Here is a 25,952-nt window from a genome sequence, read left to right as displayed (position 1 = left end):
TCATAACGTGACAGAAAGTCTAATGCAGAGGCCATTCTTTGAGTTTTGTGGTGGTCGGTAAGAATTTTGGGCACCCATCGTGCACAGAACTTACGGTAACCCAATGTTGCTGTCACTATCTCGTACAAGAGAGTCTTAGAAATCTGTGGAAAACCAGTAGACAACTCCGACATTGAGAAACGTCGATTTTCACGAACTTTTGCATCAACTGTCTGAACGAGTTCGTCAGTCACCAATGATGGTCTACCACTCCTCTCTTCATCATGAACGTTTTCTCGTCCACTTTTAAATAAACGTACCCATTCACGGACAACTCCTTCACTCATAACTCTTGGTCCGTACACGGCACAAAGCTCACGATGAATAGCTGCTGCAGAATATCCTTTGGCTGTAAAAAACCTTATGACAGCACGCACTTCACATTTGGCGGGGTTTTCTATTGCAGCACACATTTCAAACTGCCACAAAAACTAAACTAGCGCAGGTACGACGTTCACTCGACCACGGCTTGATGCCGACTGACCTGTTGAGTGCGTGAACGCACAGATGGCGTCGCTACTCCCCCCACAACCCGCACTGTGACCAATCGGAGGTTACTTTCTGAACCGCCCTCGTATTTCTGTCTTTGTTATACGAGCTTCATTTTTGGATCCAGGTAAAAGCGTAATGTTAGAAGATGTCTTCTAACATTAATAGGATATTTACTTTCTCTCCATTTAGGTAGTCCGTCGTTTCCTAAAATAAATAGGTCCTCTTGAATTACTTCTTCCTGTGACGCAAATTCATTATTTTCTCACACTTCTTGTTCTGTTCCTGGATCATGACTGCTTTCATGTAGACAGTCCTGGTACTCTGAGACATACCTGCCTCTGCTGGGACCTTCATCACTCAGCTCGTGGAACCACTACAGCCATACATAAGGATCTCTGTTAGAATCTGTCCCATGTTTTCTTACCTTTGAGATTTATGCTACGAACTAAAAGTATAGAGAATATCTAGTTTTCGTACATAAATATTCTAGGTAAAACGCAAATTAACTGTAATTATTTTAGATACGCCTAAGATTACGCACATGAAAGTCGTATTGAACCTAGGAAAGATATAAAGTATCATACACCTACTTTACATCTACATCTACACTCATGCTCATAAATTACTGTGGTGTCACACAACGTGGTACTACATAAAACTGGCGCTAATAGCATAGGCATATAGGGAACACACACGACACAGATCTGTAACTCTACGGTATTGGTGTTAAGTTGAGAAAACCGTCCCGAAACATATGTGCTACAAAATGCCACTGTTTCCTGCACATGTACCCCGACATCAAAAAAATGTTCAAATGTGTGTGAAATCTTATGGGTCTTAACTGCTAATGTCATCAGTCCCTATGCTTATCTGCCATCTGGAGGAAGGTGGGACCCACTGCATCCCTGAAAAGGCGGACATACTGCTGCAAAATGACGTCCCGATACACCTGACCTGTTACAGTTTCTCTCTCAAAGGCATGCAGGGGTGTATGTGCACCAATCACAACACACACCATCAAACCACGACATCCATACAGGCCCCTTTCAAGGACATTAAGGGGTTGGTATCTGGTTCCTGGTTCAAGACAGATGAAAACCCGGCGGTAATCACTGTTCAGACTATACCTGGACTCGTCCGTGAACATAACCTGGGACCACTGTTCCAATGACCATGTACTGTGTTCTTGACACCAGGCTTTACGGGCTCTCCTGTGACCAGGGGTCAGTGGAATGCACCTTGCAGATATCCGGTCGAATAAACCGTGACTGTTCAGTCGTCTATAGACTGTGTGTCTGGAGACAACTATTCCAGTAGCTGCGGTAAGGTCCCGAGCATGTCTACCTGCTGTACTCCGTGGCCGTCTGTGGGCACTGATGGTTGGATATATCGGTCTTTTTGTGGTTTTGTATGCTGTGGGCGTCCCGTAGTGTAGCGCATAGACTCGTTTCCTATCTGCTGGAATCGTTGCCATAATCTTGAGATCACACTTTGTGGCACACGGACGACCTGTGCTACGACCTGCTGTGTTTGATCAGCCTCCAGTAGCCCTAGTATTCCACCCCTTATAACGTCATCAATATGCGTTCTTTGAGCCATTTTCAACTCACAGTCACCATTAGTACGTCTGAAAACGTCTGCACACTTACTCGCTGCACAGTACTCTGTCATGCACCAACACACCTCTGCGTATGTGGACTGCTGCCAGCGCCACCGTGCGATGACCACAGGTCAAATGCTCCGCATGGTCATACCCTGAGGTGATTTAAACCCGCAAACCGCCCACCAGAGCGTTGTTTCACCATGTATCAGCATTATCCTTAATTTATGAGCATGGGTGTACATAGATACTCCGCAACCCACCGTAAGCTGAGTGGCAGATGATCCCCTCTACCACTACTTGTTGTTTCCTCTCCTGTTCCAGTCGCAAAAAAAGCGAGGGAAAAACGACTGTCTGTGTGCCTCCGTACCAGCCCTAATCACTCGTATATTGGTCCTTACACGCAGTGTATGTTGGCGGAAGCAGAATCGTTCTGCAGTCATCTTCAAATGTTGGTTCTCTAAATTTTCGCTGTAATGTCTCCCGAAGGGAACGCCGGCTTCACTCCATGGATTCGCATTGAGTTCCAGAAGCATCTCCATAACATTTATGTTTTCTTCGTACCTACCGGTAACAAACCTAGCAGCGCTCCTTCGAATTCCTTCAGTTTCTTCCTTCACTCCGACCTGGTACGGATCCCAAACACCCTAACAGTACTCAAGAATAGGTCGTACCTGCGTATTATATGTGGTCTCCTTTACAGGTGAACCACTCTATATTAACATTCTCGTAATAAACCAAAGTTGACATTTGTCTCCCCTATCACACTTTTAACATGCTTGTTCCACCTCATATGACTTTGCAACGTTACGCCCACATATTTCAACAACTTGACTGTGGCAAGCTGGGGACTATAATACTGCATCCGAATACTACAGGTTTGTTCTTCCTATTCATCCGTATTAACTCACGTTTTTCCACATTTAAGGCTAGCTGCCATTCATCACACCAACTGGACATCTTGATCTTCCTTCAGGCACTCAATCACGGAACCTTACCATACACCACAGCATCATCAGCAAACAACCGTAGATTCCTACGCATCCTGTCTGTTAAATCATTTATGTCTACAGAGAACAACAGCGGTCCTATTACACTTTCCTGGGGCACTCCTGACGATGCCCTTGTCTGCGATAAACACTCGCTGTCGAGCAGAACACACTGGGTTCTATTATTTTCGAAGATTTGACGCACTCATATATCCATGAACTTATTCCATATGCTCTTACCCTTGCTAACAGCCTGAAATTGTTCGCCATGTCAAATGCTTACCGAAAATCTAAAAATATGACATCTGCTTGTTGCCCTTCATCCATAGTTCTCAGTACACTATGTGAGAAAACAGCAGTAGAACATTTTCTGTATCCAGAAAGGCACGTACAGGACCTGCAACATGCGGTCATGCATTATCCTGCTGAAATGTAGGGTTTCGCAGGGATCGAATGAAGGGTAGAGCCACGGGTCGTAACACATCTGAAATGTAACGCCCACTGTTCAAAGTGCCGTCAGTGCGAACAAGAGGTGACCGAGACGTGTAACAAATGGCACCCCATACCATCACGCCGGGTGATACGCCAGCATGGCGATGACGAATACACGCTTCCAATGTGTGTTCATCGCGATGTCGCCAAACACGGATGCGACCATCATGATGCTGTAAACAGAACCTGGATTCATCCGAAAAAATAACGTTTTGCCATTCGTGCACCCACGTTCGTCGTCGAGTACACCATCGCAGGCGCTCGTGTATGTGATGCAGCGTCAAGGGTAACCGTAGCCATGGTCTCCGAGCTGATAGTCCATTGTGCTGCAAATGTCGTCGAGCTGTTCGTGCAGATGGTTGTTGTCTTGCAAACGTCCCCATCTGTTGACTCAGAGATCGAGACGTGGCTGCAATATCCGTTACAGCCATGCACATAAAATGCCTGTCATCTCGACTGCTAGTGATACGAGGCCGTGGGGATCCAGCACGGCGTTCCGTATTACCCTCCTGAACCCACTGATTCCATATTCTGCGAACAGTCATTGGATCTCGACCAACGCGAGGAGCAATGTCGCGATACGATAAACCGCAATCGCGATTGGCTACAATCCGAACTTTATCAAAGTCGGAAACGTGACGGTACGCATTTCTCCTCCTTACACGAGGCATCACAACAACGTTTCACCAGGCAACGCCGGTCACCTGCTGTTTGTGTATGAGAAATCGGTTGGAAACTTTCCTCAAATCAGCACGTTGTATGTGTCGCCACCGGCGCCAGCCTTGTGTGAATGCTCTGAAAAGCTAATCATTTGCATATCACAGCATCTTCTTACTGTCTGTTAAATTTGGCGTCAGCAGTACATCATCTTCGTGGTGTAGCAATTTTATTGGCCAGTAGTGTACATAACACCAGAATTTTCTCAGGTTCTCTCTCAGATGTTTTGCTATTGTGTGACGGTGGTAGTAGTAGTATGCTTCGTGCGCTGATCTTTTCACAGGCACACCAGTCTCTACTAACCTTCGGCTGTCGTCACTTGTGCGTTCCTCTTTTGAACCTAGACTGCTCCAGCCTCTGCTTGGTCTGATTTCTTTCAGATTCTAGCAGTAGTTTTCGGGTAGATGACCAGTGGCCTTCAGGATGTAATAACGTTCCATAAACAATGCCACTTGCGTAACTGAAAGCCACTGATGGCCGAAGCTGACGGATGGAGAGTTGACGCAAAGGTACCGAAAATGGCGCGAGCTCAGTGCACCACAGTCAGGTGAAACAGAGTGGGATAATCACGTTCGTCACAGATGTTCCCCGCGCGAACATCGGAGAGTAACTTCCAAAATGTGCGAAAGATGGCGCCTCCAGTATAAACTACATAACAATCGAACTAAAGCTGTGACAGAGCACTTCGACGAAGAACCAGCAGATCCACTTATGGGTTTATTCACCAAGTGACCAACACACATCGTTTATTCTCAGCTACAGTGAAGCGCCAAAGAAACTGGTATAGGCATGCGTATTCAAATGTAGAGATAGGCAGAACACGGCGCACCTTCCGTATATGCCTCCCATCCCCAATGCGGGTCCTCTACTATCTGATTCCTTGATTCCTTTCCCCCATCTGCTCCTATTCCTTGAACATATCCACATACTCTACACCTCCCGCCGCCTTGATCCCCCTTACCCCCTGGTTGCTCCTCTCCTCTCCAAACCCCGCTCTCTGCCGCGCCTTCACCGCTTTGTCCCCCCTACCCTCCACCTCTACACTCTTCATCTCCTTTCCCAAGGTGGCTTCCGTCAACTCCCCCTCCCCGATGATGCCCTCTCTCCCTCCATTTATCCCTCCTATCAACTCTGATCCTAGCCTCCCCCTCCTTTCCTCTGTCCTTTTCCCAGGCTCCCTCTTCCCCCCCCCCCTTCCATCCTTTTTTTTCCCCGCCTACCCACTCCCTGCCTCCCATCTCTCCCCTGTGTCCTTTTGTGTTTCCTTCCTCCACCTTTCCCCATTCCCTCTCGCATCTGCCCTACCCCCCTTATCTCTCCCTCCATCGGTTCCCCTCCCCCTTCGTTTTTCCTCTCCTCCTCCCCTTTTTTCCCCTCATGTGTCCAGGTCTCCCCCCCTCTTCTGCCCATGGCTGTGGTGTGTCATCTTCCTGCTGACTTTTTAGTACAGTGTTTCCAGAGAGTGTTTTGTGCATCTTTTCCAAAGTGTTCTGAATGGAAATCATACTATCGCTGGGTGTGAATTTTATATCTGTTGCGAACAAAACCAGACTGGCTCCGTGTTTTTTAATTGTCTGTCTACTATCTTACCTGTCTGCTTCCTATGTATTTTATTAGCAGCGCCAACCCTTTGTTTTATGTTTTAACTTTACACAATTTTCCGCCGTTTTACAATTTAAGTCACCATTTTATCGCCTGCTTTTATTGTTCCTTATCTTCTAATGTTTTAAAAATTCTGTAGGCTGAAGGGCAACGTACTAAGCTACTGCCAGCCCGCCCCCTTTTTGGGGGGGGGGGGGAGGAAATCGAAATTCTATTAAGGAAAATAAAACACGGCGCTGCCCTCGTCAACGCCTCTATAAGACAAAAAGTGTCTGGCGCAGTTGTTAGATCGGTTACTGATGCTACAATAGCAGGTTATCAAGATGTAACTGAGTTTGCACACGGTGTTATAGTCGACGCACGAATGTCGGAACACAGCATCTCCGAGGTAGCAATGAGGTGAGGATTTTCCGGTACGACCATTTCACGTGTGTACCGTGAATATCAGGAATTCGGTAAAACAATAAATCTCCGACATCGCTGCGGCCAGAAAAAGATCCTGCACGAATGGGACCAACGACGGCTGAATAGAATCGTTCAGCGTGACAGAAACGCTACCCTTCCGCGAATTGCTGTAGATTTCAATGTTGGACCATCGACAAATGTCAGCATGCGAACTGTTCAACGAAACATCACCGATATGGGTTTTCGCAGCCGAACGCCCCCTCGTGTACACTTGATGACGGCATGATACAAAGCTTTACGCCCCGCCTGGGCCCGTCAACACCGCCATTGGACTGTTGATGACTGGAAGAATGTAGTGTGATCGGTCGAGTCTCGTTTCAAATACTATCCAACAGATGGCTGTGTACGGATATGGAGACAGCCTTATGAATCAATGGACTCTGCATGTTCGCAGTGGACTGTTCAAGCTGGTAGAGTCCTGATACATCTAGATACGTCTCTGACAGGTGACACGTACGTAAGCAGCCTGTCTGATCACCTGCTTCCATTCATGTAAATTGTGCATTCCGACGGATTTGAGCAATTCCAGCAGGACAATGCGACACCCCACACGTCCAGAGCTGCTACAGAGTGGCTCCAGGAACACTCTTCTGAGTTTAAACACTTCCGCTGCCCACCAGACTCCCCAGACATGAACATAATTGAGCATATCTGTGATGCCTCGCAACGTGCTGTTCAGAAGAGATCTCCACCCCTCGTACTCCTACGGATTTATGGACAGCCCTGCAGGATTAATGGTGTCATTTCCCTCCAGTACAACGTCAGACAATAGTCGAGTCCATGCCATGTCGTGTTGCGGCACTTCTGCGTGCTCGAGGGGACCCTACATGACATTAGGCAGGTGTACCAGTTAGTTTGCTCTTCACTGTATGATGCGACGGTGCTGTCTAAGATAGTGTACGGGAGCTCGGTCTTAGGTCTTCTCAGCCAAACACAGATTGGTAGTCTGCAAGTTTTACAAGATATGGTATTCAGATGGATGCTTCGTGCCAGCCGCTATACTCGTATCGTTGACTTGCACGCTGCCCTCCATATGGATACAGTACTGAAAGCAGTTCGCAAACGGACGACGATCTTGCACACCAAAGTAGACGCTTTGCGTAGCTCGGTGTACCACATAAGAACTCTTGGCAGGACAATACCCCTTCAGTGGTATCCGTATAAGGCACCGCATTCCATGGTACTATGACATCCAAACCCATTCCAACAACTGGCGGTATCCTGTGGTGTGATATACAGGCCCTAAGAAGTTGACTCCAAACGTTTGTTCATAATAAAGTGAACCCTAGTACCTAATTACCTTCCACCATGAAGTATGGAGCGTTGTCGGCGATGGCACTTCGATTTACAGCGTGTGAAAAAAAAACTGAATGTAAAACATCAAATAAAGCAAAGTAGCTACTGGGTACACGACTGTGTTGCCAGTGATCGCTTTTATAAGTTGCTGTTTATTGGTTTTACAAATTTCAAACTCTTCCAGTAAATCGAGAGCACGCCTTTTTTGCGGTCTGTTGAGAATACGCATACTTTCCTCAGTATTCCCTATGGTATGGCCGGCTTCTGCTAAGAGTAACCGAAGTATAGTCTTTTTACTTACCTGTAAATGCTCTTTAAACCGTGAATTAAAAGAACGATCGGTTTGGCCGCTATAATACTTAACACTACTATTACAACCGGCCCTGCATACACCACAGCCGTCTGATTTGTCATGTGCTCTTCTGGACTTGCGCGAAGTTGTACGGTGTAGTTAACTTGAAAATCACGTGTCGATTTACATTTACGGTAGACATTTCTCCATTTTTTGGGACATGTTGCCGTGAAGCTGCAATGAGGTGCTTTTCATTCTATCTTTAATACTACAGTTTCCTGGCTGAGTGTGCGTTTGTTTTTTGTTGCTTTAGCCTGTTGTACGGACCCATAACATCATTTACTGAAAAAAGCTTTTAATATACTAATACAAACTACGTTTTTGTCTACTATAAATTTTCACTATTGTTCTGTATGGTCTTTGTTTTCTATCGCATGTTAAATTCAGCTCTTTTATATAACAACTGTGTCATATGTGAACGTAATGTAATGTATGTAGAATGTCTGGTCAAGTGTAAGAGAGGGTATTATAAAAGTAATCTTGCCAGGACAAATTAATAAATAAATCTTATTGACATTTATATGGAAATCTTGTAATTTACATCCATAGGCCCTTGAACTCGAATGTTATCAATTTTATTTTTATTGCTACTGTCGAGCTCATTGCTTTTATATGTCCGTATTTTTGCTAAATATAATTTTAAAAAATGCATTTCAGTGAAACTAGATGTACTAGCTAGATAGCATAAGAGTACAAATGGCTCATATGTTGTGGGTGCAACAATAGGTTCAACCACAGTCTCTAGTCCCTGGTTCTTACTAAAACATGGCTGTCACTATACTGTTAGAACTTTGTGATTACATATCGAAATGAAAATGGATTATCAAAATCTTTCCTGTCCCAAAAAGGTATTTGAAGTGAAACATTGGGGTAGGACATCAAACGGGTCGACCTGGAACAGGAGAGACACCACAGGACATTTTAATTTACACTGTCTATACTTTTACATATAAATTCATAAAACTTTGTCAGCATGACCAGCAAGGATTCAGGATTCACACTCATAGCAATGTAAGTTCAACAACATAACAAAATACATATTTTTACATGTGAAATTTCATAATTTTTTCACTTATTATTGGCTGCATTTGTTGCTATATGTACGCTTTCCTTAATAAGTAAGAGAGGTTCTTCGATGAATTTTGCACAGCATACAAATCATACTTACAGGTGTATGAAACTCTAGAATTTTCCAATTCTATTAAAAACTGCGGTAAAAATTGAGATAAAAAACTATAAAATTTTAGTTTTCTCTAAACATGAAGTTTAAAATGTAACACCTCATTCATTTTTTCATAAATTAAACAAATTCTGAAGTTTCGTACATCAGTAAGTATGGTTTGTATGCTGTGCAAAATTCATCAAAGAATCTCTCTTAGTTATGAAGAAAAGTGTACATATAGCAACAAATGCAGCGAACAGTAAGTGAAAAAATGATGAAATTTCACATGTAAAAGAAATTATTTTGCTATGTTTTAGAACTTCCACTGCCATTAGTGTGAATCCTGAATCCTTCCTGGTTATGGTGACATAGTTTTATGGATTTATTTGTAAAAGCATAGACAGTGGAAATTAAAATGTCCTGTGGTGCCTCTCCTGCTCCAAGTCGGCCCATTTGATGCCCTTCCCCCCTTAAGCGAGAGGACCAGCATGTGGATATTTTTGCAGCACCCACTCGTTCACACAAGTCGCATCCGCAGAGATGCCAGAACGAACGTAGCACCAACTACTGTGATACTTGTGGCTGGGCTGCCAACACTGCAAGCTGAGCTGTCGCAGCCTGCTTCGTGCAGCCCACCGCAAGAGGCGGGGCAGTCGTCCAGAACGGCACGCCTCTGCCTCCTGACGACGTACGACGGGAAGGACGCCGAAACGCCAAACGTCACACGCCTAGAATGAGGCACAGCACCCGAAACTTCTGCTGTCGGGAAATGTTCTCCACTGACCGGGGAGGCCCAGACGCTCCTGGGACTCCTCCTCAGGGTGTTCCTGCGCGTCCCGTTCCTCTTGCAGACTGTGGCCCAGCTTTCAGCGCCGGCGGCGTTGAACGCTGTGCCATACGGACAGAAGACGATCTTCTTGCCGTCCCTCTTCATCCTGGAAACGGCGTTCTTCGCACTGTCGTCCACCTCACTACCCGCTGTTGGTGTGGCTGCAGAGGATGCAGAACCCGCAACTCCCGCCTCGCTCCTGGAGGGGTCGCCACTTGCGCTGATGCTGGACTGAAGGACCGCCATGTTGGTGGCATTACCAGCAGTCACGCCAGTGTCCTCCATTTCCCCAGCACTCACGAAGCCTTTCTTCTTTCCCTTAGCCGCCCTCGGCTTGGTGATGATGCCCTCTATTTTGATCTGTGGTATCTTTGGAGGTGTGAAGAGCCTGACGAATTTCGCGGAGCAGCTGCAGGGGCTGCCTTCCATCTCGAGCGACTGCAGCGACCGCGGCCGCATGCTCGGCCAGGTGAGGGCCGAGATTCTGTTCCCTGTGAGGCGGAGAACCTGTAAGAGAGTGGCAGTGGTATCCGAGTAAAATTGTTGCTGCATCTACAAATACAGGGTGACTTTGGTAAATGTACGAGGGGGGACCCAAAAGAAACAGGACACCGAGGGCGTTGCCACTTATAGACGTAGTGCAGGGTCCTCACGCTAGATGGTGTTAGTAGAGACCTTCATGAAACAGCTGTGCAGACGGCGTCAGTGTAGAGCTGAACGTGCAAGTATGGTATTGTGTTTCTCTGACTGTTGGAGGGTTACCTCTGCGAAGTCGTTATGGCAACTTTAAAAGAACAAAGAGTGTGTGTGAAATTTTGTTTCCTGCTTAAAAAAACTGGAACGGAGACACACCAAAGGCTTCAGGAAGCTTTCTAGGAGGACACTATGAGCCGCACACAGGTTTTCGAGTGGTTTGGGTGCTTTAAATGTGGTGAGATGTGTGTTTAAGACCAAGCTCGTTCTGGACGCGAAATGAGGAGAACATTGAGAAAGGTCCGCCAAAAGATCAACGAGGATCGTCGCCAAACGATCGACCAAATTTCTGCAGAGACAGGAATCAGTTGGAGCTCGTGCCAGCGGATTTTTAGTGAGGATTTGCACATGAGACATGTAGCTGCTAAATTTGTTCCGTGCCTTCTCACACAGGAGCAAAAAACCATCCGCATGAATGTGTGTCAGGACTTGAAAACAGAGATTTCATGTGATCCAAACTTCTTGAGCAAAGTCATTTCGGGGGATGAGAGTTGGTGTTACAGGTATGACCCAGAAACCAAGCAAGCGTGAAGCCAGTGGAGGACTCGCAACTCTCCCAGACCAAAAAAAAGCAAGGCAAGTGAGGTCCAATGTGAAGACGATGATCTTTGTCTTTTTTTGATGTTCGTGGAATTGTGCATTGGGAATTCGTACCCCCTGGCCAGACTGTTAACCAGCACTTTTACTTGGATGTTTTAAGGCGTCTGCGAGAGGCTGTGAGGAGGAAACGCCCGGAACTTTGGTGATCAGGTGACTGGTTTCTGCATCACGACAACGCTCCAGCACACACGGCCTTACGAGTGACCCACTATTTGGCATCTCAGAGGTGGTCTATCGTTCCCCACGCTCTGTATTCGCCGGACCTAGCCCCGTGCGACTTTTTCCTATTTCCACGAATGAAAAAAACGCTAAAAGGGGAGCGTTATGACGATGTGGAGGCGGTAAAAACAGCTTCGCAAAGGGCACTGGACAATATCAAACTTGAAAAATTCCAAACATGCTTCCAACAGTGGGAAAAGAGACTTGACAAGTGCATCACATTTAATGGAGAGTATTTTGAAGGTGACTGAAATAATTTTGTAAAAAGGTTCATCAATAAATTTTTTATGACAACAATCCGGTTTCTTTTGGGTCTCCCCTCGTACTGAAATTGCAGGGAAGTGTCTGTGAGAGAATACGCAGCAAAAACACTACAGGACCACGTGGCCAGAAATACTTCCCAGGAAGGTGTAGTCATTTGGAAGTGGGGACTTCAGATGTTTGACAGTAATCCCAGTATCACCAGGGTTGGCTGGTTGATTTGGAGGAGGGGAATGGAACAGTGAGGTCATCGGTCCCACCAGATTAGGTAAGGATGGGGAAGGAAGTCGGCTGTGCCCTTTCAAACGAACAGCCTGAAGCGAATTAGGGAAATCGTGGAAAACCTAAATCATGATGGCGGGACATGGGTTTGAACCATCGTCCTTCTGAATGCGAGTCCAGTGTGATAACCACTGTGCCACCATGCTCGGTGCCAGGCACATGACACGCCACCATGTTGTAAGCCAGATGAATGTGCAAAACATTCTCCAAGAGGTTTCTACTACTAGTATCACTTACGATGTCTGCAGTCCTTATTAACTGCGGATTTGTATCTATAGCGACTGTTCTGTTGCTGATTCACTGCACACGCCACCACAGTGCTGAGTTTTCTGTCATCTACCTTCACCAGAGGCGGAATCATTAGCATTCACAGCAACCACCTGTGGGATACTGATAATTGCCACAATAACTGACCTAGTAGATAGTGTCGGAGGTTCCATGCTGCTTTTTGCGGATGATGCTGTAGTATACAGAGAAGTTGCAGCATTAGCAAATTGCAGCGAAATGGAGGAAGATCTGCAGCGGATAGGCACTTGGTGCAGGGAGTGGCAACTGACCCTTAACATTGACAAATGTAATGTATTGCGAATACACAGAAAGAAGGATCCTTTATTGTACGATTATATGATAGTGGAACAAACACTGGTAGCAGTTACTTCTGCAAAATATCTGAGGTATGCGTATTGAACAATTTGAAGTGGAATGATCATATAAAATTAATTGTTGGTAAGATGGGTGCCATTCCTACCTTTCAAACTGTAAAGAAGCTCTCCTGCGAACCTTGCAGAACTAGCACTCCTGAAAGAAAGGATATTGTGGAGACATGGCTTAGCCACAGCCTGGGGGATGTTTCCAGAACGAGATTCTCACTCTGCAGCGGAGTGTGCGCTGATATGAAACTTCCTGGCAGATTAAAACTGTGTGCCCGACCGAGACTCGAACAGAAGTAAAGCTGTGAGGACCGGGCGTGAGTCGTGCTTCGGTAGCTCAGTTGGTAGAGCACTTGCCCGCGAAAGGCAAGGGTCCTGAGTTCGAGTCTCGGTCGGGCACACAGTTTTAATCTGCCAGGAAGTTTCAGTTTGTACTGTACTTCCTCGATTCACCGCCAGTTGGCCCAATTGAAGGAAGGTAATGTTTACTTCGGTGCTTGTGTTGACATGCGACTCATTGCTCTACAGTACTAGCATCAAGCATATCAGTACGTACCATCAACATGTTAGTGTTCGTCACGAACGTGGTTTTGCAGTCAGTCCAATGGTTTACAAATGCGGAGTTGGCAGATGCCCATTTGATGTACGGATTAGCACGGGGCTATAGCCGTGGCGTGATACCTTTGTATCGAGACAGATTTCCAGAACGAAGGTGTGCCGACAGGAAGACGTTCGAAGCAATTGCTCGGCGTCTCAGGGAGCACGGAACATTCCAGCCTACGACTCGCGACTGGGGAAGACTTGGAACTACGAGGACACCTGCAATGGACGAGGCAATTCTTCGTGCAGTTGACGATAACCCTAATATCAGCGTCAGAGAAGTTGCTGCTGTACAAGGTAACGTTGACCACGTCACTGTATGGAGAGTGCTACGGGAGAACCAGTTGTTTCCGTACCATGTACAGCGTGTACAGGCACTTTCAGCAGCTGATTGGCCTCCACGGGTACACTTCTGCGAATGGTTCATCCAACAATGTGTCAATCCTCATTTCAGTACCAATGTTATCTTTACGGATGAGGCTTCACTCCAACGTGATCAAATTGTAAATTTTCACAATCAACATGTGTGGGCTGACGAGAATCCGCACGCAATTGTGCAATAACGTCATCAACACAGATTTTCTGTGAACGTTTGGGCAGGCATTGTTGGTGATGTCTCGATTGGGCCCCATGTTCTTCCACCTACGCTCAATGGAGCACGTTATCATGATTTCATACGGGATGCTCTACCTGTGCTGCTAGAACATGTGCCTTTACAAGTACGACGCAACATGTGGTTCATGCACGATGGAGCTCCTGCACATTTCCGACGAAGTGTTCGTGCGCTTCTCAACAACAGATTCGGTGACCGATGGATTGGTAGAGGTGGACCAATTCCATGGCCTCCACGCTCTCCTGACCTCAACCCTCTTGACTTTCATTTATGGGGGCATTTGAAAGCTCTTGTCTACGCAATCCCGGTACCAAATGTAGAGACTCTTCGTGCTCGAATTGTGGACGACTGTGATACAATACGCCATTCTCCAGGGCTGCATCAGCGCATCAGGGATTTCATGCGACGGAGGGTGGATGCATGTATCCTCGCTAACGGAGAACATTTTGAACATTTCCTGTAACAAAGTGTTTGAGGTCACGCTGGTACGTTCTGTTGCCGTATGTTTCCATTCCATGATTAATGTGATTTGAAGAGAAGTAATAAAATGAGCTCTAACATGGAAAGTAAGCGTTTCCGGACACATATCCACATAACATATTTTCTTTCTTTGTGTGTGAGGAATGTTTGCTGAAAGTTTGGTGGTACCTTTTTGTAACTCCTTGTATTTCGTAAAAAGGCCAAGGAATGTACCTGCAGAGAGTTCCACGCAGGTTCCAACAGGCGCCGGCAGAGGCGCGTCAGCTGGTTGTGGGACAGGTCGAGCGACCGCAGCGCCGTATTGTGGCTGAGTGTGGAGTCACCAGGAGGCTCTTCCATCAGGTTGTGTGACAGGTCGAGGAGCCTGTGAAGTGGAAGGAGATCAGCAGTTATTCACTGTACGGTCATATATGTCAAAGAGCAAAATTCAAAACTGCTCTGCCTGCTACACGTATGGCATTGCTATCGAAGTATTACTCTTTTTATGCGTAGTAAATACACTCATAGTCTGAAACTGTAACATTCATTGAAACTTTTTGGCAGATTAAAACTGTGTGCCGGACCGAGACTCGAACTCCGGACGAGATACTGGCAGAAGTAAAGCTGTGAGGACGGAGCGTGAGTCGTGCTTGGGTAGGTCAGTTGGTAGAGAACTTGCCCGCAGTAAGCAAAGGTCCCGAGTTCGAGTCTCGGTCCGGCACACAGTTTTAATTTGCCAGGAAGTTTTATATCAGCGCACACTCCGCTGCAGAGTGAAAATCTCATTCTGGAAACATCCCCAAAGCTGTGGCTAAGCCATGTCTCCGCAATATCCTTCCTTCCAGGAGTGCTAGTTCTGCAAGGTTCGCAGGAGAGCTTCTGTGAAGTTTGGAAGGTAGGAGACGAGGTACTGGCAGAATTAAAGCTGTGAGGACGGGGCGTGAGTCGTGCTTGGGTAGCTCAGTTGGTAGAGCACTTGCCAGCGGTAGGCAAAGGTCCCGAGTTCGGCTCTCGGTCCGGCACACAGTTTTAATCTGCCAGGAAGTTTCCGCAATATCCTTTCATTTAGGAGTGCTAGTTCTGCATGGTTCGGAGGAGAGCTTCTGTAAAGTTTGGAAGGTAGGAGACGAGGTACTGGCAGAAGTAAAGCTGTAAGTACGGGGCGTGAGTTGTGCTTGGGTAGCTCAGTTGGTAGAGCAGTTGCCCGCGAAAGGCAAAGGTCCCGAGTTCGAGTCTCGCTCTGGCACACAGTTTTAATCTGCCGGGAAGTTTCATATCAGCGCACAGTCCGCTGCAGAGTGAAAATCTCATTCTGTAACATTCATTGTTTTGCACTGTTTGCTGCCACTGTAAATTCGTCCAAAACTGACAAAACTTTCCTGTCCCTTCACGTGTAAGAATTCAGAAGTGGGTGGCGAAACTATAACATGGTCGTACTAATCTTAGAGCTGATGATCATGAAGCACTTTGCCCAAAATCACTCTCACATCACGACAGAATGTACATTTTTAACATAATTGGGAATACTTTTAAAGTTTTCCTTTAGCATTTCTTTTACACTGAAGGGCCAAAGAAACTGGTACACGAAGCTAATATCGTGTAGGGTCCCCGTGAGCACGCAGAAGTGCCGCAACACGACGTGGCGTGGACTCGACTAACGTTTGGAGTAGTGCTGGAGAGAACTGACACCGTGAATCTTGCAGGGCTGTCCATAAATCCGTACGAGTGTTAGGGGATGGACATCACTTTTGAACAGCACATTGCAAGGCATCCCTGATACACTCAATAATTCGTAAATAACAGATTTCAGCTATCAGTCGTCATTTTTAAATTTTGTTGGCACATCTAGATTTCAGCTAGAAACCAGACATTCTCTATGCACTATCATTTTTGAACAATGGACTGTTGATGAAGCCCGACCAACAGGCATTACACGCCCTGATAAAAAATGATAGTGCATTGAGAATGGCTGGTTTCTAGCTGAAATCTAGATCTGCCAATAAAATTTAAAAAGGACGACTCAGGGCTGAAATCTATCATTTTCAAGTCAATATAACAGCCGCTGAGTGCAACAGCCTTCTGAATGGAAGGTAACCTGACACTCAATAATGTTCATGTCTGGGGAGTTTGGTGGCCAGCGAAAGGGTTTAAACTCAGAAGAGTGTTCCTGGAGCCACTCTGTAGCAATTCTCGGTGTCAGGTGTCGCATTGTCCTGCTGGAATTGCTCAAGTCTGTCGGAATGCACAACGTGCGTGAGGACGTTCACATGAACACTGATACCAGCATCGTTGCACAACTGGCGCAACTCGTCCACCTTGTGTGGCAGGAATTTTTCCTGAAGGACCATCCCACTGCACCGAAGGACACAATCTGATCCCTATCAAACCCGCTCAGGTGGCTGTAGGGAGCACCACATTGAGCCGTCTGGCTGTGAGCATTCCCTATTAAAAGATAGACACAGATGGTTCTGGTACCTATGCCACTACGCCATCAGTTGGCGGAAGACGTTGAAAACCTTACAGTACGTCTACTATTCCCCAGATGGCGTGTGCCGTTATCGGATCAATATCAACATCGTCTTTCCAGATGCTCTAAATTTGTTTGGCATCGTAAACGATACCTCCAGGCTTTATTTTTTTCTCGGGCGCCTACATAGCTGAACCTTCTCTGGCCTGTGGTATCATGTACAGTTCACTTGTTCATCCTTCTCCCGAGAAGCACGAGGTGCCAGCATGATTGCAATCTTTGGAGTCTGTAATTGCACAGCATGTATCAGTCCATCTTTTTTCTAATTACAGGTGTTTTCACATGCAATAATAACTTATTAAAGGTGCACAGCCATTTCTCAGTTAATGGTTAACTATTAATTAACGTTATAACGGATTTATAAAATTTAAAATTGTGAGGACTAGATATGATACCTAAGGCCTCAAAGCCAACTTTCTTTACGTCATTGGATGCGCACTTATAATTCTGTTTAACTTGATTACCGGGCTTGACTGCCATGTACAGAAGAGCAGGTCAAAGTGCCAGGCAGAAGTCTGTAGAGGCCCTACCTGTGTACAGTTGAACAGCTTCACCACTGACAGAAATTGCTTTACACAGTCCACAAAAAATAAGACAATAATAAACTGGCACAAGTAATGGTAACTTAATACCATCCATGTAGTAATTCAACGAAATGCAGAAATATTTTGAAAAAAATTATCTGTGGTCATTTTTTAAAGTATTTCGAACTGTTTACTTACAATTACTTACAGTTTTAATACCAAGCATGTATTGTGACCTACTTTGAAATCCACAGGAAATATGAGTATAACAAAAAGGTACCAAATTGCGTGTGTAATTGTTCTGCTCAGGTCCTAAGGTATCACGTATGATACCATCTATAAAATATTCACTATGGTTTCAATTTTTTGAGGGTTATTTATTATGCCCATTTATTGTTGACTAGCATTAACTCCCAGTAACCCACTAACATTTTAATATGTGCTCGGGACTGAAGACCTTAGAGCGAAATAACCTATAATCCCTTGTTGTGACTGACAATTCGCAACTTTTCACAAACACAACTTTTATTGATGTAAGTTCACAAGGTTGATGACTGATCAGACAAACTAAAGGTAACAAGAACGAAAAAAGTCTCCTAATTGAGGCAAACAAAAGTTCACTTCTAATTTTCAACAAAGATTCGTTGTAACACACTCACACACTAGTAACAGTCCAATTCCGAGACGAAGACGTAACCTTCAACGGTCGCAGTACACTAGCTCGACATCCGGCATGAACTGAACTTCGGGCCTGGTTCTAGCCCCTAAATAGTTGTCTTCAGTCAGTCAGGTTTAGCCATAGTGACACTTCCTGCAGGCCGTGGTTCGAGCTCCCCCTGCAGGAAGTAGTGGTCGGAATGTCTGTTTCCATTATCTTGTATGTAAATAGTCGGTGTTTACAATGGTGCTTTCTGGTACGCCTTGGGCATAGACAACCTTGTCTTTTGTGGTGTTATATGGGTTGCCGGCCCTCGGGGACTACCTTGGCTCCGGTATAACATCCCTAATGATAATTCCGTTTCGACATTTGTTCTGAATGTTTGATACAGCTTCATAGAATTGATGGTGACTAAACCTGTACAAAGGTTAAGCCATTCAATGGACATAGCTCATACTAAGCATGTCAAGTTTAAATACAATAGTAGTTACATGCCTATAATGAGAAACTGGAAGCATTTACTATTTATTCATTCCAATTATTTGATTTTTATTTTATCAGTACTATTTTCATCAAGAACATTGTTGTAAATACGCGCTACCAAATTCCATTAGTACACTGTAAGAAGATCGCAAGCTGCTGTTGTGCCTGAATACACCTCCTCGCATACAACCAGCTTACACGTCACAACTGCCATTTTCCTCTCAGCTGCCGATGTGCCTCAAGGATTTTTAATATCCTCATTCTTCTGTCTACAGTAAACAATTCATTTCCAAACATTACTGACGGCCTCGAAGCGTAACAATCAGTCCTTCAGCTACAACACGATTGCGGTTGGTACAGGAAACGGAATGGCTAGCTGTGATACAAGGTACACTCCGCTATGCACTGTATGGTGGTTGCGGAGTACACTATGTGATCAGAAGTATGGGGATACCTCCAAAAATATACGTTTTTGATATTAGGTGCATTGTGCTGCCACATACTGCCAGGTACTCTGTATCAGCGACCTCAGTAGTCATTAGACATCGTAGACGGACTTCGAAAGTGGTCAGCTGTCACTTCTGTCATAACTCTGTACGCGAGATTTCCACACGCCTCAACATTGCTACGTCCGCTGTTTCTGATGTGACAGTGATGTGGAAATATGAAGGGGCACGTACACCATAAAAGCGTACAGGCCGACCTCGTCTGTTGAATGACAGAGACTGCCGACCGTTGAAGAGGGTCGTAAGGTGTAAGAGGCAGACACCTATCCAGACCTTGACACAGGGATTCCAGACTATATCAGGATCCACTGCAAGTACTATGACAGTTAGGTGGGAAAACTCGGATTTCATGGTCGAGAGGGTGCTCATAAGCCACACATCACCCCGGTAAATCGCAGACGACGCCTCGATTGGTGTAAGGAGCGTAAACATTGGACGACTGAACAGTGGAAAAACGTTGTGTGGAGTGAGGAATCACGGTACACAATGTGGCGATCCGATGGCAGGGTGTGGGTATGGCGAATGCGCGGTGAACGTCTTGTGCCAGGGTGTGTAGTGCGGACAGTAAAATTCGGAGGCGGTAGTGTTATGGTGCGGTCGTGTTTTTCACGGAGGAGGCTTGCACCCCTTGTTGTTTTGCGTGGCACTATCACAGCATAGGCTTACACTGATGTTTTAAGCACCTTCTTGCTTCCCACTGTTCAAGAGCAATTCGGGGGTGGCGACTGCATCTTTCAACACAGTCGGGCACCTGTTCATAATGCACGGCCTGTGGCGGAGTGGTTACACGACAATAACATCCCCGTAATGGACTGGCCTGCACAGTGTTGTCCTGAATCCTATAGAACACCTTTGGGGTGTTTTGGAATGCCGACTTCGTGCCAGGCCTCACCGGCCGACATCGATACCTCTGTGAAAAATGGGCTGCCCTTCGCCGAGAAACCTTCCAGCACCGGACTGACTGTATGCCTGCGAGAGTGGAAGCTGTCATCAAGGCTAATGGTGGACCAAAACCATATTGAATTATCCGGCCACGGTGGCCGAGCGGTTCTAGGTGCTTCAGTCAGGAACCGCGCTGCTGCTACGGTAGCAGGGTCGAATCCTGCCTTGGGTATGGATCTATGTGATGTCCTTAGGTTAGTTAGGTTTAAGTAGTTCTAGGGGACTGATGACCTCAGATGTTAAGTCCCATAGTGCTCAGAGCCGTTTCAACCATTTTGAACCATATTGAATTCCAGCAATACCGATGGAGGGCGCCACGAACTACGTCGCTGTCAGCCAAGTGTCTGGATATTTTGCTTACATAGTGTATGGTGATGACGCTGCATTGCACGGGAGAGGGTCATTTCCAAGTGAGTCTTGGAGGATATGGAAAATGTGGATAGAAATTTTGCATTGGCTGACAAGAGTAGCGGAGCACCCAGAAGGTGTGATCGGATGTGAACATAATCTCGTAGGTACATACCATTGGCGAGTATGTAAATGATTGGGGTCACAGTTCTCTGTCGTAGGTAGAACTGGTATCAGGATGCGTTAGTATTGTTAGCGTTTAGTATCATTAACAGGCCTGGTAGAGGTTATAAGGATGTTGAGTGATCAGTGTGAAGTAGGTGGGGATCCCCTATACTGATTTTGAGACAGCTTTATCAGCACCTGACGGAGGTCTCAAAGGGGTGTCATAGCGGATCTCCATTTGACCAGCCGGTCGAATGGTGGAATATCCAGTTTTGTGGGACATTCGGATGTGACACTAGCACAGTGTTGGACCTGATGGGAATATAACGCAAGCTGAGTGCGTCTGACCACCACAAGGAAGGATCACTGTGTTGTGTGCCAAGCAGATCGTAGTACCCTTTCATCTGCGCTGGCCATCAGGGAACAAGCAATGGACACCTTGCAACACTCTAACATCCAGCACCTTCGCTCAGAGACTAGCAGCTGGCGGACCAAGGAAATACCGTCCCATGCATAGGCTGACGTTAACACCACAACTCAGGCGGCTGCGTTTGGGATAGTACCATGACCGGAATGCGCGGACTGGTGGTAAATGGGGCTATAGTGTGTTCAGGTACGAATCGCGGTTGTCCCACTGTTCTACTCGCAAATACAGGGTGATTCAAAAAGAATACCACAACTTTAAAAATGTGTATTCAATGAAAGAAACATAATATAACCTTCTGTTATACATCATTACAAAGAGTATTTAAAAAGATTTTTTTTCACTCAAAAACAAGTTCAGAGATGTTCAATATGGCCCCCTCCAGACACACGAGCAGTATCAACCCGATACTCCAACTCGTTCCACACTCTCTGTAGCATATCAGGCGTAACAGTTTGGATAGCTGCTGTTATTTCTCGTTTCAAATCATCAGTGGTGGCTGGGAGAGGTGGCCGAAACACCATATCCTTAACATACGCCCATAAGAAAAAATCGCAGGGGGTAAGATCAGGGCTTCTTGGAGGCCAGTGATGAAGTGCTCTGTCACGGGCTGCCTGGCGGCCGATCCATCGCCTCGGGATAAGGTTTCATAACTAACCTTTTTCGTAGGACTCTCCATACAGTTGATTGTGGAATATGCAGCTCTCTGCTGGCTCTGCGAGTCGATTTTCCTGGGCTGCGAACAAATGCTTCCTGGATGCGTGCTACATTTTCATCACTCGTTCTCGGCCGTCCAGAACTTTTCCCTTTGCACAAACACCCATTCTCTGTAAACTGTTTATACCAACGTTTAATACACCACCTATCAGGAGGTTTAACACCATACTTCGTTCGAAATGCACGCTGAACAACTGTCGTCGATTCACTTCTGCCGTACTCAATAACACAAAAAGCTTTCTGTTGAGCGGTCGCCATCTTAGCATCAACTGACGCTGACGCCTAGTCAACAGCGCATCAAGCGAACAAATGTACAACTAAATGAAACTTTATAGCTCCCTTAATTCGCCGACAGATAGTGCTTAGCTCAGCCTTTTATCGTTGCAGAGTTTTAAATTCCTAAAGTTGTGGTATTCTTTTTGAATCACCCTGTACTTCCATATGAACCCTAATTTCTCTTATCTTATCTTCGTGGTCGTTACGCGCTGTGCACGCTGGTGTGAGTAGAATCGTTCGACAGTCAGCCCCAAATGCCGCTTCTCTAAATATTCTCGAAAAGAACGTCGCATCCCCTCCAGGCATTCCCATTTGAGTTCCCGAAGCATCTCCATAACATTTACGTGTTGTTCGAAACCATCGATAACAAATGTATCAGCCGCCCTCTGAATAGCTTCAGTGTCTGCCTTCAATCCGACTGGTACGGATGCCAAACACTTGAGGAGTACTCAAGAATAGCTCACCCCAGCATTCTACATGCCACCTCTTTTGCATGTAAACTGCTCTTCCCTAAAATTCTTCCAATTAACCAAAGTCGACAATTCGCCTTCCCTACCACTCGTTCCACCTCATATCGCTCTGCAGCGCTACGCCCAGATATTTAAACGATTTGACTGTGTCAAGCAGGACACTGGTGATACTGCATCCGAACATTACAGGTCTGCTCTTCCTATTCATCCGGATTAAGCTACATTTTTCCACATTTAGGATTAGCTGCCCTTCGTCACACCAACTGTAAATTTTGTCTAAGTCGTCTTGTACCTTTCTACTCAAGCTCAACACCTTACAATACACCACGGCATCATCAACAAACAACCGCAGATTGCTGCCTACCCTGTCCGCCAGGTCATTTGTGTGTACAGAGAGTAATAGTGGTCCTATTACACTTCCCTGGGGCACTTCTGACGTCGAAGTCTTTCACCCACTCACGTATCCGTGAGTTTATTCCATTTGCTCATACTTTAGTTAACAGCCTGCAGTGGGACACCGTGTAAAATGCTTCTACATCTAGATCTACATTTATACTCCGCAAGCCACCCAACGTTGTGTGGCGGAGGGCACTTTACGTGCCACTGTCATTACCTCCCTTTCCTGTTCCAGTCGCGTATGGTTCGCGGGAAGAACGACTGCCGGAAAGCCTCTTTGCGCGCTCGAATCTCTCTAATTTTACATTCGTGATCTCCTCGGGAGGTATAAGTAGGGGGAAGCAATATATTCGATACCTCATCCAGAAACGCACCCTCTCGAAACCTGGACAGCAAGCTACATCGCGATGCAGAGCGCCTTCATTGCAGAGTCTGCCACTTGAGTTTGCTAAACATCTCAGTAACGCTATCACGGTTACCAAATAAGCCTGTGACGAAACGCGCCTCTCTTCTTTGTATCTTCTCTATCTCCTCTGTCAACCCGACCTGGTACGGATCCCACACAGATGACCAATACTCAAGTATAGGTCGAACGAGTGTTTTGTAAGCGACCTCCTTTGTTGATGGACTACATTTTCTAAGGACTCTCCCAATGAATCTCAACCTGTCACCCGCCTTATCAACAATTAATTTTATATGATCATTCCACTTCAAATTGTTTCTGGAAATCTAAAAATATGGAATCTCCATGTTGCCGTTCATTCACAGTTGTCAGTTTATTATGTGAGACAAGGACAAGCTGAGTTTCGCACGAGCTATGTTTCGTACAGCGATGCTGATTCGTGGACATAAGCTTCTAACTCTCAAGAAAGTTTATGGTATTCCGACTGAAAACATAGCCAAGGATACTGCAGCAAACAAAAGTTAGCAGTATTGATCTGTAATTTTGCGCGTCCGTTCTTTTATCCTTCTTATATACTGGAGTCAACTACACTTTTTCTGCAGTCGCTTAGGTCTTTGTGCTGGACGAGAGATTCGCGATAAATGGAAGCTAGATAAGAAGCGGATGCCATAGAGTAGTCTTTGTAAAATCGAAGTGGGTTTCCATCCAGACCTGGTGATTTATTTCCTTTCAGTTGTTTCTCCAAGCAAGGTATGCTTATTACTATGTCGCCAATACATTTACATTTATGTAGATGTAGAATGAAGATTAGGGTCAATATTCCATTGATGACAGCAGGAGTTAGGAAATCAGAGTGAATGAAACCGGCCACGCTCTTTCGATGAGGCCATGCTGGCATGTGACTTCACCAACTTAGAGAAATCATGGTAAAACTGAATCTGGGTGGCTGGTTTGGGATCTGAAACACCGTCCTCCCGTTTATGACTCTGGCGTCTTACCACTGCTGAACCTCACAGATGATGTGGATGTGGGTGTATATGTAGGTATACATGTGGATGTAGATGTATATGTAGGTATACATGCTGATGTAGATATGGTATGGCCTGGACTGGCGTGGTCGTTTTGTACTGTACCTGAGCCTGGGATTCCCAGAAAGTGTCTCCGGGTGCACACTGGAAATACGGTTTCCAGCGAGGCGGAGCTCTTCCAGCGCTGGAGCCCACCATAACAACTCCCTGGGCAGGGTACGCAGCTGGTTCCAGGAAACATCCAGCACCTGCAGCTCTGGAGTCCTCCGGAGGTTTGCAGGCGGCAAGAAGTGCACATCTGAGGGCAGAGTGACGTCATAGAACGTCATGCGGCTTCTACCTGCAACATATAGTCTACTCACGTTCACATGGTGCACATTTGAAATGTTGACAGCCACAAAAGGTACACTAAAGATCCACACCGTTAGTGCAACCACGCTGGAGGGGTGTCTGTGAAGAGATGAGAGGCTGAAATGCGTTTCCTGAACAAAGGCACCATAATTTCGGTGTGGCCAACGAAGACGAGGTAAGATGGATTAGGGGAAAGAATCGTGCAGTCGTAAATTTTTACACAGTACTAGTAGGGAACATTACGAATGACGCACTAAAAGCCCTGACCTGTGGGGTGTGATCGTTGGGGAGTAGGTGCGTATAAAGGTCACTGTTTCATGATTATCCCTAACAACTCAAAAAACTGCTGCTTCTAGAAATTACATTTCGTACAAAACACGTGTTATTCACTTTTCCAGTAGGATTAATAATTTCCGCGTTGCTAAGAATTGAAAAAATCGAATATAATTAAAAATATTTTTTCAACCCTATAAAAGTAGTTTTATCTTTAAACGAAGTGGGTTAAAAACAAATACAAAATGGAAGCAGTAAAAAATTCGTCAAGCAACACTAAAAATTTTGAAATACTAGTAAGATATTGGCATCAGCTTCTGAACTGTCCTGAACTTAATCATAAATTGGAATTCTTAGATATTAAAGAAATTTTGGAAGAAGATTTACTACCACTATAGAAGAAATTGAAGGAGTAATTAAAACCCTCAAAACAAAATAGCTAGTAGAAAAGATTCTGTTAGAGCTGAACTTTTGAAGTGGCCCTGGCCAAATATAGCAAATGAGTTAAATTTACTCTTTTTAAGAAATCTGGAAAACATAAAAAATCCCAGAGGAATGGAAATCAGCCTTGATTCAGTAACTCCTCAAAAAAGGTAACCAAAAGATGTAAACAACTACAGCGGAATCTCTTTGCTGCCACTAGCGTGTAAAGTATTTTCCAAGATTTTATTAATCATAATACCAACAACAATAGAGTCAGTTAGTGGAATATCAAGGTAGTTTTAGGAACGTCAAGCACAGAACAAATATTTAATCTCAACTCAGCAATTCACCACAGTTTACTTAATTCATACGACTTTGTAATGTTCGTGGATTTCAAAAAGTCTTTTGATTCTGTTGACAGAGAAACTATAGATAAAATAAATCGAGAATTTGGCTTAAAGTCTAAACTTGCGATCCTAATCTGTGAAATAGTTATAGATACCGCCCGTAAAATAAAATTTATGAGATAAATTTCACAGCCTTTAACGAAGGAAAAAAAAAAAAAA

At 45.4% G+C, this 25,952-nt stretch overlaps 1 protein-coding gene across 1 annotated transcript in view; it reads right to left on the bottom strand.

Moving 5' to 3' along the window:
• Positions 1-9,550: 9,550 nt before the first annotated feature.
• Positions 9,551-25,952, bottom strand: part of LOC124718668 (toll-like receptor 7) — an 86,413-nt gene continuing 70,011 nt past the window's right edge. The window contains exons 5-7 of the mRNA XM_047244294.1: positions 24,445-24,637; positions 14,707-14,857; positions 9,551-10,542 (exon numbers count right to left, since the gene is read on the bottom strand). Of these exons, the coding sequence (XP_047100250.1) occupies positions 9,724-10,542; positions 14,707-14,857; positions 24,445-24,637 (1,163 nt within the window). The 3' untranslated portion in view covers positions 9,551-9,723. The remainder of the gene's footprint in view (positions 10,543-14,706; positions 14,858-24,444; positions 24,638-25,952) is intronic.

The sequence above is a fragment of the Schistocerca piceifrons genome, chromosome 10, assembly GCF_021461385.2.
Source record: "Schistocerca piceifrons isolate TAMUIC-IGC-003096 chromosome 10, iqSchPice1.1, whole genome shotgun sequence".
NCBI lineage: Eukaryota > Metazoa > Arthropoda > Insecta > Orthoptera > Acrididae > Schistocerca > Schistocerca piceifrons.
Note: the sequence above shows the minus strand (reverse complement) of the source record. Positions and strands in the feature narration are given on the sequence as shown.